The sequence below is a fragment of the Saccharomycodes ludwigii genome, chromosome II (assembly GCF_020623625.1).
Source record: "Saccharomycodes ludwigii strain NBRC 1722 chromosome II, whole genome shotgun sequence".
NCBI classification, from domain to species: Eukaryota; Fungi; Ascomycota; class Saccharomycetes; order Saccharomycodales; family Saccharomycodaceae; genus Saccharomycodes; species Saccharomycodes ludwigii.
The window spans coordinates 1,773,452-1,786,247 of NC_060201.1; the positions used below are offsets into that span (position 1 = coordinate 1,773,452).

General features: G+C 29.4%; 6 protein-coding genes across 6 annotated transcripts; 4 read left to right on the forward strand and 2 right to left on the reverse strand.

Moving 5' to 3' along the window:
• Positions 1-387: 387 nt before the first annotated feature.
• MFM1 (Mfm1p) lies at positions 388-1,785 on the reverse strand (the record flags this gene model as incomplete). Its single annotated transcript, XM_046080828.1, has 1 exon — positions 388-1,785. The coding sequence occupies one exon, from the start codon at positions 1,783-1,785 to the stop codon at positions 388-390; it is 1,398 nt and encodes a 465-aa protein (XP_045936109.1).
• A 722-nt stretch (positions 1,786-2,507) lies between these two features.
• On the reverse strand, positions 2,508-2,921 carry SCDLUD_001997 (uncharacterized protein; the record flags this gene model as incomplete). The annotated part of the gene is made up of 1 exon (XM_046076878.1): positions 2,508-2,921. One exon carries the CDS (start codon positions 2,919-2,921, stop codon positions 2,508-2,510), a length of 414 nt encoding a protein of 137 aa, XP_045936110.1.
• Positions 2,922-4,005: 1,084 nt separating this feature from the next.
• Positions 4,006-6,570, forward strand: MCM7 (DNA replication licensing factor MCM7; the record flags this gene model as incomplete). Its single annotated transcript, XM_046080827.1, has 1 exon — positions 4,006-6,570. The coding sequence occupies one exon, from the start codon at positions 4,006-4,008 to the stop codon at positions 6,568-6,570; it is 2,565 nt and encodes an 854-aa protein (XP_045936111.1).
• A 544-nt stretch (positions 6,571-7,114) lies between these two features.
• RGL1 (Rgl1p) lies at positions 7,115-8,593 on the forward strand (the record flags this gene model as incomplete). Its single annotated transcript, XM_046080826.1, has 1 exon — positions 7,115-8,593. One exon carries the CDS (start codon positions 7,115-7,117, stop codon positions 8,591-8,593), a length of 1,479 nt encoding a protein of 492 aa, XP_045936112.1.
• Positions 8,594-9,025: 432 nt separating this feature from the next.
• VPS28 (ESCRT-I subunit protein VPS28) lies at positions 9,026-9,715 on the forward strand (the record flags this gene model as incomplete). The annotated part of the gene is made up of 1 exon (XM_046080825.1): positions 9,026-9,715. The coding sequence occupies one exon, from the start codon at positions 9,026-9,028 to the stop codon at positions 9,713-9,715; it is 690 nt and encodes a 229-aa protein (XP_045936113.1).
• Positions 9,716-10,288: 573 nt separating this feature from the next.
• Positions 10,289-11,941, forward strand: TIM50 (protein translocase subunit TIM50; the record flags this gene model as incomplete). Its single annotated transcript, XM_046080824.1, has 1 exon — positions 10,289-11,941. One exon carries the CDS (start codon positions 10,289-10,291, stop codon positions 11,939-11,941), a length of 1,653 nt encoding a protein of 550 aa, XP_045936114.1.
• Between the last annotated feature and the right edge of the window lie 855 nt (positions 11,942-12,796).

A 12,796-nucleotide genomic window follows, 5' to 3' on the forward strand; every position in this document is an offset into this window, starting at 1 on the left:
CCAAAAAAGCTTTATGATTTATAGGGTGCATTTTATTATTACGATGATTTTATTTATCATAGTATCATTTCTCCAAATGGTGATTTATACAAATGTATCCGAGGTACAAGGTCGTCTCGGACTGTACAGAAAGGAAACGAGATGGGAAAATAAAAAAAAAAAAAAAAAAAAAAAATAATTTCCATTTAAATCTTAATCAATTATAACTTTATCTTAACCATCTCCTCTGATACCTCCCCTCCCCCTAAGTAATAAAAAACAATATATAAACAGTTTATCGTAATAAGTTTTTATTAAACGTGCAAATACATGCATATATATGACACTGATCTAAACAACGGTTTAATTATCTATGTTCATTTTTAAACTTATTTCCTAGTTTCCATACTATGCTTTTGTTTTACCGCTATTTAAAGTTTTTATCTGTTTCTGTTGGTGACCCATCATGGTTATTTTCTCTAAACTGTTTAAACTTTTAATACTGAAAACAAATAGAAAGCTTATTATAATAATTGCAACCGTACAAACAGAATAAAATCCGAGGTCAGTGTGTTCAATAAAATTCTCCAAATTCATCCCATACAAGGAGGCTACAAACAAACCACCGCCTAACGACAATAGTCCAATAGTAAAGCGCAATCCTAACAACATCAACTGATTTCTATTAGAATCTAAAATGATATTGATAATTTCTTCAGTAGTCTTGATACTATTTAATGAATTTTCAACGGTTTGTACTACTTCGTCAACATGACTATAATAATTCTCCAATAACATTTCAATCTCCTCATGATCATCCGTTGCCTTTCTTGCCACTGTTAAATACATTTCAGATAATAAATCATCCTGATCTAACAAATCATCAATCATATCCCTACACAATATGGACTTTTTATAGAATGCAAATAGTACCTTGTTTTGCATAAGTAATTTCTGTAACTTTATTCTATTAATACTGTACTCTAAATCATTTAGTATTGAGGAAGAAGATTGTAATAAAATGTTCATATCACGAGCTAAATTTTTAATACACTGTGTAAATATGGCCTCTAGTGCTCTAAACTCATAAGGTAGCGTGGTATATAACATTTGTTGTTCCTGTGAGTCACTTGCTTTGTTACTGTTAGTTCCAGCTTTTTTTGTTGCGTTATTTATATTATTGGTAGACGTGTTAGTGCTTCGTAACTTTATGCTCAACTCATTAATCAAATTACTATGCTTATATAAATCATACTCTTTAATATTAGGATTTTTATAATCTTTTTGCTCAAATAATATAACCATATTCGATTTAATCAAACAACTAATATCTAGAATATTCAAAAGTATTGAATCATCCCGTACAATACAACTGGGGACTAACATATCACCGATAAGTTTATTGCTGATATTATAACTTGTACTCGTAGTGTGGCTTTCTGCCGTTATGCTAGTATTAATATTACTACTAGTCTCGGTGGATGTTCTACTATTAAGCTTACGTAAATCTCTTGGATATAAATGGTGCTGGCTGCATAATTCATCTTTACTAAACTCAGTATTGAATTCTTCAATTTCGCCTCTTTCATTGAAAATTGTACATCTCAAATATTGTTTTGGTGTATTAGGTAGCTTGTATAGTGGTATATTGTTAACGTTATTATTAAGGCCGTTGTTATAAGTTCTAGTACTTTTGGATACCCACCTTTTTCGGAGTAAATTGGTATTCAACCTAGTACCCGCAATAGTAAATATCTTTTTGAGTAGTGATTTATTGCTACACGTTAATATAGTAGATAAAATCATATTTTATTTTTTAATACCTTTCAGTCCTTTACCTAAATGCTTTAGATTTCATGCTATTGTTGGGACAATTTTCTAAGGCAATAATTATTAATTTACGGATATTAATATTGAGAATATTATAAATAATAATAATGAGCAATGTCAGTAGAGCTTTTTGGTATTTACAAATTTTTTTTTTTTTTTTTTTTTTTTTTTTTTCCTTTTTTAAATTAATACCGAGGTTGATCATATATCCGATTCAGAAGATCATTCCATTTTAAAGCAGTGTTAATCTTAAAATGTTATTATTTTAGAATAATAATAAATAATAATATCAGTAAAAAAAGGGTTAAAGTTGACAAATCAAACGATCTTTTAACCTTTATTTTTTTTTTGTTTTTTACTTGGCTAACTAACTGTACAAGAGCATCATAAGCTATAAAATAATGAAAACGTAAATAAATAAAATGTATTATATCTTGAGAATAAATAAAAGAGAGTATAATAAAATAGTAAAAGATAAAAATGTAATAATTCAAAAAAAAAAAAAAAAAAAAAATTCCTAAATAAATAAATAAATAATTAAGTAAACCAAATGAAACAGATTCCATAAAAAGGAAAAAAAAAGGGCACACAGTACCTCTCTGTTCCTTTTTTCTTTCTCTTTCATACATATTTTTTTTGCTTTCTTTTTTCTATCATATTGTGTAAAAGAAAAAAAAAAAAAAAACATGTCTCACGTATTATATGAATTTAGCAAAGACAGTTCTTGGATTTAATTTGGCTTTTCTTTTCAACGGTAAATTATGGTCATTATTAATAAAAGATTCATGGTAGGATAGCATAAACGGAACAGTAAAGGCCAAAGTCAAATACAATAAATAGATATTTGTGACCTTATTACTATAGCTAGTTCTATTACTGCCAGCGTCATTATTAGTATCACTGTCATTCTTGCGGTAATTGGAAGTTGGAGTATACATTTTATTTTCAGCAGCCCTTACTTCAAAAGTTTTATTAGTCAACTGAACATTGCTGGAACAAAGGAATCTTATATCATTCTTTTTGTTAATACCTCCAATAAAATCAGTAACTGTAGACCTCATTAATGGCCTTCCAACCAACACATTTTTATTTTTTGTTATTACGTTTATCATTTGATTTGTTGCTGATACGATGTGATATATTATGTAGATTTAAATTTTAATATCAGGGTAAATACTGATGATATCAAAATAGATCGTTTTCGTTTCCGTTTTCTTTTTCTTTTATCTTTTATATTTTTTTAAATTTTTTTGGTTTATTTACTTAATAAGTTGTATATATATATATATATATTCTCTTCTACTTTCTTTTTACTGATAGAAGAGATTCTTTCTCCCCTGATCATCATAACCTTTCTGTCTTTCTATATATATATATAATACTTAGTAATTTTATATAAAACTGAAAAAATCATCTGATAAAAAAGGTCTAATGAATTATATTTTTGTACTAAAAAAAAAAAGAATATTCGTAGGTATCTAAATAAGCAAATACACAAAATAAATAAATAAATAGTGACATTTATTTGCTCGTTTATAAAAATGAAATTAAAAAAAAAAAAAAAAACAGGTTATCAACAACGTTACATTTATGTGTTGTGCCGGGTTGTGTAAGCAATTTGTGTATATTTTTTTTTTCTTTTTTTTTTTTTTATGTTTAGATTCGTTTTCAAAATTTATAAAATAGAATTATTGTTCATTGTTGATGGTTGTACCTTTGTAATTTTAGCTAAGCCGAGTCCTAAAAGTTTCCGGGAAAAACTAACTTCGGAGGAAACGAGAGGTGTGGGTTTTCATGTAAAAAAAAAAAAAAAAAAAAAATATATATATATATATATATAATAATAATCTAATATGACTTGTTTTTAACTCTAATTCTATCAAAGACTTAAAATCAACCTAATTTTTCACTATCCATATAAATATTATTCATTGAGAAATAAATGTACTAATTGGGAAGTAAAATAAACAATCAAATTTCAGAAAAAAAAAAAAAAAAACGCGTAAAAAAAGTGTATGGAAATCTTTATTTATTCCTTCTTTTCTTTTCTTTTCTCTTCTAAAAATTCAATAAAGTTAAAAAAAAGAAAAATTTTTTTTTGTAAATTTTTACTTATTCTATTTTTGTTTCTTTCATAAAGTCTATAATTTATTAATCATTGACACTCTAGTGTGAAACAAACATACAAAAAAATAAATGAGTTCAACAGGTTCCTTACCACATATTCATATTCCGATAGATTATCAATATCTACAAGAAGAAATTGAAGATTTTTTGAAGCATTTTAAATCAACTTATGATGCTGATGCAGATTTGTTACAAAATGATGATGATGATGCTGATGTTGGCATTGGCCCAAAATATATGGCTATGCTTCAAAAAATAGCTAATAGAGAGTTATCTACCATATATATCGATCTAAATGATATTAAAGAATACCAAATTGATAAATATTTAAATACCAATAATCATACTGTTAATGCCCCTGGACGAGGACAAAGATTGTATAACGCAGTTATAAAAAATGCATACCATTTTATTGAACTTTTTTGTGACGTGGTAGATAAGCTAATGCCTGAGCCCACTAAAGAATTGAATGCAACTGATGATGTATTGGATATTATTTTACATCAAAGGAAACTACGTAATTTGAGATTACAAAACGAAACCAGAGACTCTTTAAGAAATGAAGTTGATACGGCTACTGACAATGAAGATAGGGAAAATATGATTAATAGAATCGCCGAAGAAGAGACCGAAAAAAATGGGTTTCCAAATAAATTGTTGAGGCGTTATAATTTATACTTCAAGCCATTGAAAAACATGAAGGCATACTCTGTTAGGGAAGTCACAGGGAATAAGATCGGTCAATTAATCACTATTCGTGGTATTGTTACTCGTATCTCAGATGTTAAACCAAATGTTGTTGTTAATGCTTATACTTGTGATCAATGTGGATATGAAGTTTTTCAAGAAGTTAGTGGTAGAACATTTAAACCTTTAGTTGATTGTCCAAGCAAAGATTGTATTGATAATAATACCAAGGGCAAATTATACATGAGTTCTAGGGGTTCCAAATTTAGTGCCTTTCAAGAATGTAAAATTCAAGAATTGTCAAATCAAGTACCGGTCGGTCATATACCACGTTCTTTAAATATACATGTTAACGGCGATGGATTAGTTAGAAGTTTAATTCCTGGTGATATAGTAGACGTTACTGGGATTTATTTACCATTACCATATACTGGGTATAAAGCTTTGAAGACTGGGTTGTTAACAGAAACTTACTTGGAAGCTCAATTTGTTGAGCAACACAAACGCCGTGACTATGATATTTCAAACACTTTTATGGATGCTGCTATTCAAGAACTTTTAAATCAAGGCAATGTTTACGAACGATTGGCTTTATCAATTGCTCCAGAAATTTACGGTCATTTGGATGTTAAAAAGGCCTTATTGTTATTATTGGTTGGAGGCGTTGATAAAAAAGTTGGGGATGGTATGAAGATTAGGGGTGACATCAATATATGTCTAATGGGTGATCCAGGTGTTGCCAAATCTCAATTATTAAAATCTATTGTCAAAATATCTCCACGTGGTGTTTATACAACGGGTAAAGGTTCTTCGGGTGTTGGTTTAACAGCTGCTGTTATGAGGGATCCAGTCACTGATGAAATGGTCTTGGAAGGTGGTGCATTAGTATTATCTGACAATGGCATTTGCTGTATTGATGAATTTGACAAGATGGATGAGGTGGATAGAACGGCTATTCATGAAGTTATGGAACAACAAACGATTTCTATTTCTAAAGCTGGTATCAACACCACTTTAAACGCACGTAGCTCAATATTAGCCGCTGCAAACCCATTATATGGTAGGTATAACCCAAGATTGTCCCCTTTGGATAATATCAATTTACCAGCTGCTTTGCTATCCAGATTTGATATATTATTTTTATTATTGGATTTACCTGATAGAGACAATGATGAAAAATTAGCTGAGCATGTTGCATATGTTCACATGCACAATAAACAGCCTGATTTAGGCTTTGAACCTGTTAGTTTGTCTACATTGCGATCTTTTATTGCCTTAGCAAAAAGTAAAAGGCCGATAATGAATCCAGATGTTAACGATTGTGTTGTTCAGGCTTACATACGCATGAGACAAGATTCTAAAAGGGAAATGGATTCCAAATTTTCATTTGGCCAAGCGACACCAAGAACATTGTTGGGCATTATTAGATTGGCACAAGCTTTAGCAAAATTAAGATTAAGTGACAACGTTGTTGTAGAAGATGTCCAAGAAGCATTAAGACTAATCCAAGTATCAAAGGAATCATTGTATCAAGAGGGGAATAACAAAGCTGGTGGTCGTAAAGGCGATGGAGATGAAAGTCCAACCACTAAAATTTATAAAGTTATTAGAAATATGGCTAATGAAGGTGGTATTTTTAGAAAAACCATACCATTTGCTAAAATTGTTAGAACCATTAGAAATAGAGGGTTTACTCAATTACAATTAACTAATTGTATAAATGAATATGATTTATTGAATGTTTGGCATTTGAGGGATAATGGTGAAACTTTGGCTTTCATTAATGAAGCTATGGCTGATAATATAGATGTGGTTACCAAGAGTCCGACGGCATCTCCTAAAAAAGTGACTAGTGTTGACACAGATATTTTATCGCACCATGTTAATAATGAAGATGAAAGACCAAATATAATGGTAGAAAATACCGATGTTGAGATGAATGATTAAGCGTGATGGGGTTAAAATATTTTAAATTTTAAAAACTATTGTTAATATTATTAATATTATTAGTACTATTCGTGTAATATTTGATTTTTTTTTTTTTTTTTTTTTTTTTTTTTTTTTTTGAATAGTAGTATCTAGTTTATAAATTTTTATTTTATTTTTTAGATCAAGGTTAAACTTTTTAGGAGTGTTTATACTTTTTATATTATTTTAAATTACTTTTCTTTATCATGTCTTTGATCTCCCAATTTCAAATATCATTTTTTCGTTTTTTTTTTACCTTTTTTGTCTATTAAAAAAAAAAAAAAAAAATAAAATAAAAATATTTCTTGGAAATGTAATAAGGAGTTTTATTTTTTTTTTTTTTCTTTTCTCTTTTTTTTTTTTTACATTTAATAAAATTGTTTCGATAGACAATTCTCATTAAAACATTTAATAATAAATACATCTAAGGTTAATCTTGCCTTTTTATCCAGTTGCTCCAAGGATAAAAGTAAAAGTAAAAAAAAAAAAAAAAAAATACATACACGATTCGGAAACTGAATATATGACCTATCCAGTTGTAACAATTAAACCAAGTTATAATTCAATAGTAAGGGGATGTCCTGGTATTGCAGATACACTTCCCAGGATAGAATGTGAACTAAGAATACGATCAAATGATGGGAATCCATTTTCTATCGATCGAATTGAGATTTTTTTGAAAAATGTAGAGGTAGTAAATAACACTCATGCAACAGGATTAACTACAAAATCCAAATTTGAAAAAAAGACATTATATTATAAAAAAAAATTAAGAATAAATACTGAATCTATGAAAACAAACGAAATTTTAGGGTTAGATGTTCCAATAACTATTGGGATTCCGGATTCAATTAAGGCTACCAATTATAACGTAAAATTTGGACACACTTATACCTATTTTGATTGCATTGTTTATTATAAACTGCCCAAACAATTCAGCAATCAAGCAGCAATTAGTAAGTTTGAAATGCCAATCAATATTGAGAGATATAATATTTATCCTAATCTGAAGATGTTCCCTCCCATTAAACAAAAAGATTGTTCTCCAGATAACAGAATCCAATTAAAATATAAACTAAACTCAACGTGTTTTGGTACTGACGACTTGATCCATATTGATTTCGAATTTAAACCAAATGTCGGAAGACATAGGAATTGTAGCACAACCGGTACAAATGCTAACACGCACAATAATAATAGCCATACTAACAGTGCGAAAAAATTGAAGATCAAAACAATTACAGTAGAGGTACGCGAACTATTGGAAATAGCAACCGGTCAAAACGATTCTGATCCTAATCATCCAAGTATTGGTTCCTCTTCGACCAACAACAACACTAGCAGTATGAGTGGATTGGAGAGTAGAGAAAATATCATTATATCCGTTTCTAAGCCAATTAATCAACTGATTGGAGCAAATGGCTACAAAACCTTTATTGATTTAAAGTTACTCACTATAAATCCAGCTTTCAAAAATTATTACACAGCACTGTTAGATCCGGTGGCAATATATAAATTACCAAAACAAAAAACGTCCGATACTTTACCACAAATAACATTGATAAAGGCCAAAAGTGGGAATGACAGCATCTCCTCTGCTAATAGTGGTAATATTGGCGGAGAACCTTTAGTATATCATAGTTCCTTGACCACTATGGGCAGATTATATAGTGTAACACATGATTTAATTATTAGGTTTAAATGCAGTGGCAATTTGAAAAGTTTTGAAATAACACAACCAATTACAATAAGTCACTGGTGTAAACCACAAGTCAAATATATTGAAAATATAATTAGAGATGAAAGGGAGATTGCGATAAACGCCAAACAATTTTATGATAGATATGGAGGTATCAAAAGAATAAGGAGAAGTGATGTCTTAGAATACCCCCCCTTACCGCCAATAGTTTTTCCATACACTAAAGAAACGATGGAAACTTTGGGTATTAAATATGAAAAAGTTGGCCATAAACATTTAAGAAGGTTACCTGTTATTGAATAAACCGAAAGAAATGGTTGATGGTAATAGCCTTTTAATAATATAGGTTTTCAGGTTAGAATATAATAGCTTTATGGAAACCTTTTGCATATATAATGTATTTAATGAAAATAATGTCACTTTTAACTAACGAACTACTTGTTAAGAGATTCTACCTCGAAAATGGAAATAAAAATAACAATAAAAAAAAAAAAAGGTAAAAGAACGCGCGTTTTAAAAGTTGACCGAAAAAAAAAAAAAAAGCTACCGGGACTTGACAAATCCATATTTGACAATTCATTTATACAAAAAATTTCTCTTTTTAAAACGTCAAAGGGCAAAGCGTATTACTAATTATTAAGATATAATAGGTCTCCTTATATATACATTTTGTACCGTTTTAGGGGGGCTACCGATGAAATTTATTTAAAAGTAATAAAATAAAGGCAAAAAAAAATGTCAGGTACCAATCTACTTTCTTCAACAAACAATAGCACTTCCAGAACTAATGTCACTTTTATTCCATCTGATATACTTGAGAATTTGGCAGAATTATATTCTATAATAGTAGCAATTGACAAATTAGAAAAGTTATTTCTAAAGGATAATGTATCAGATAAGACATATACCATACAGATGAACAAATTATTAGCACAGTACAAGATATTACTAAGTGATGAGAGAACAAGATCAGCGTTTGGAGATGATTTGGAGTTTTTTATAAAAAAATATAATATTAGAGGATGTTCTAATGCCATAAATAGGCTACAAAGAGGAATTCCAGCAACAATAGAGCATTTTAGTGGTGGATCTACCACATCTGATAGTAATAGCAATGGTACTACAACGATAAATGCCAAAGGTGTTGCTGAAACTACTGGTAATTTCATAACTGTTATGGATGCTTTAAAATTAAACTATAGGTCAAAGGAACAGTTACATCCATTAATGTCCGATTTGTTATTGAGTATCAATAAAGTATTGGGCAATAATAGTGGGAAATATCAAGAAAGGAGCAAACTAGTTGAATGGATTGTTAAAATAAATAAATTGAAAATAGACGAATGTTTAACAGATAATGAGGTTAGGGAAATGCTATTTGATTTAGACACTGCATACAAAGGTTTTTATTCTTTGTTAGATTAATTGTTGTTGTTAGACTTGTCATTTTAGTGAGATTGTAGCAACGTTGTTTGGTTAATATAAATTTTATAGTTTAACGTAAAATAATATATTTATAACTCTATTTAAAATTTATTTGGTTTGAACGTAAGGAAACATCCATACATTACACGCACACTTCTCTTTTTCATTATAATTACAAAAAAAAAAAAAAATTTTTTTGTTTCCTTTTATTTTTTCCTTCTTTTAATTTTAATTTTATTTATTTTTTTATTTATTTTTTTTTTTTTTTTTCTTTTTTCTTTAAATTATCAAACGTAAAAAATTGCTTCTCTTCTTTCTTTCTTTCTTTCTTTCATGTTGACTTTTTCTCTTTTTATTCATAAGTTTACCGATTTCATTTCTTTCTATTCTTATAAACAGCTTGTTTCCTTTTCCTACTTCGTCATCGTCCCTTTGCCTTTTTTTTTTTTTTTTTTATCTTTTTTTATCTTTTTTTCCTTCTCGACTTTCTACGGAGTAAAATACGCCATAAAACTCAATTCAGTGTACTAAAAATCTCTCTCCAATAAGAGATAACATTACTATTAAGCCATCATGTTTTCTTTACTTACAAAGGGAACAACCTCAACACGCATTGCCATTGCTAATATTAATAGTAGTAGTAGTAGTAACACCAGTAAACTATTATTATCCCCCTTATTAACTAAATCTCAATTTAGAAAGTTAAGTAATACTAAATGCTCATTATTACGTATAAAGAAAAGTTCTGAAGCCGACAGTGATAATGCCACAACTCCTAACAATAAAAATACTTTGAATAGTAATACTGAAAATCTGGATCAAGCTAATTCTAATATTGAGTCGAAAGCTCACTTTCATGAACGTATTGAAGACTTGAAACAGCCAAAATCTTCTGTTTTAACTGATGACCTATTATTTAAAGCTGGTATTGATGTCGAACAACCCACTAGCAGACAGACGTCTATGGAAAATGATGTTAGTATTGATAAAGGGGAACATCAATCCAATAATACCAATAACTCTGAGCAAGATTCTACCGACAGTACAGCCAGTGGAAAGTCGCGTAGATCAAAAAGAACCAGAAAATCCTCCACTGATATCAAAAGAGAACGTTATGCCAACATTTTCTATATTTTCTTATTTTCCTCTATTATTGGTTATGCTGGATACATGGCTAGGGACTGGGAAGACAATGAGCCACAAGACTTAAAAAAAGATATTTCTAATGGTTACACTCCACAATTAATGTATCAGAGATTTAAACGTAGATTCAATTCCTTATTTAGCTATTTCCAAGAACCACCATTTGAAGATTTATTACCACCTCCACCTCCACCACCATACCAGAGACCCTTAACTTTGGTTTTAGCTTTGGAAGACCTACTAGTTCATTCTGAATGGTCTCAAAAATATGGTTGGAGAACAGCTAAAAGACCAGGTTGTGATTACTTTTTGGGATATTTGTCTCAATATTATGAAATTGTTTTGTTTTCTTCCAACTATATGATGTATTCGGAGAAAATTGCTGAAAAATTGGACCCAATTCATGCTTTTGTTACTTACAATTTATTCAAGGAACACTGCGTTTATAAAGATGGTGAACATATTAAGGATTTGAGTAAATTGAATAGAGATATGGGCAAGACTATTATTATCGATACTGATCCTAAATCGTACAGTTTACAGCCTGATAATGCATTGCCTTTAAAACCATGGGATGGTACACCTGATGATGAATTACTGAAATTAATTCCATTTTTAGAGTACTTAGTGACACAGCAAGTTAATGATATAAGGCCCATTTTAAATTCATTTCAAGACAAGTATACGATTCCAGATGCTTTTAACAAACGTGTTGAATTGTTAAGAGAAAAATTTTATAAAGATAATGCTAATAAGCTGCAAGGTAATTGGGCTTTGAAGTTGTTGGGTGTTCAATCTGGTAGTGCTACTACAGCTAAATTTCCTTTAGACATGATTAGAGAAGAAGGTGAAAAAAATTATATTAAATTCAAGGAAATGGTGGATGAAGAAAAGGAAAAGATTCAATTTCAACAAGAAAAGATGGCTGGCTCCCAAACGTTTACCTTGAAAGATTATGTTGAGGGAAACATTCCGTCTCCAGAAGAACAAATGAAGATGCAATTAGCAAAGCAAGAGGAAATTGATGCTGAATTTGAAAAATATAAAAAAGAAAAGAAACTGGAACAACAACAAAAACAATAGTGATCAATATAGCCACTACCCAATTAGAACAAATTGAATAAATAGTTGTTAAGTATATATATATATATATGATGAAGGTTTTCATTTCATTTGCCTCTTCCCCCCTTCCTTCTTTAATGTTAACTTCAATTTGAACTGTATATATTGTTATTTAATTTATATGTGATATGATTAAAATTAAGAGTTGAAAACATTTGTATGATACACGGCATACTGAAGTTGTTGTATGCTTTATTTTATTTATTATTTTAGAAAAGATAAAGAAAGGGAAAAAAGATCAGGTTTGGAGTTAACCCTAAAAAGCCGAAAAGAGCATTGGGAATTATTCCAGACAAAACAAAAAAAAAAAGTTTGGGTGCGGGTAGTTACTGTTTTTCCATTGCAGATAAAACATCCCCCCCCTCCAATTTTGAAACTTTTTATATGATAAAAGAATTCCCTTTTTAACCTGGAAAAATATCATAATTTGCTTTCTTTCTTTCTTTCTTTCTTTCTTTCTTTCTTTCTTCCTCTTTTAACACTGCAAAGTTTCACTATTAAAATAAAGTCTTGAATGGGGATGGGGGAAAGGAGGGGGGAAAAGGATTAACTACAATATTATTGTTACAAACTGTATCATGATGTTAATGTTTTATTATAATCATCAATCATATTTATTCTATTTTTAAATATATATATATCACTTTTTCAGGCGATCATTTAAATTCCATTTTACTTTCTTCTATGACAATCTAGATTCCAAAATATAAAAGAGATAACGTTTGTACTAGGTTTTTTTTCTTTTTCTTTTTCTTTTTCTTTTTCACTTCTTCTTTCCTTTCCTTTTATTTTTTTAATTCCCTTTGTCTTCTCCTT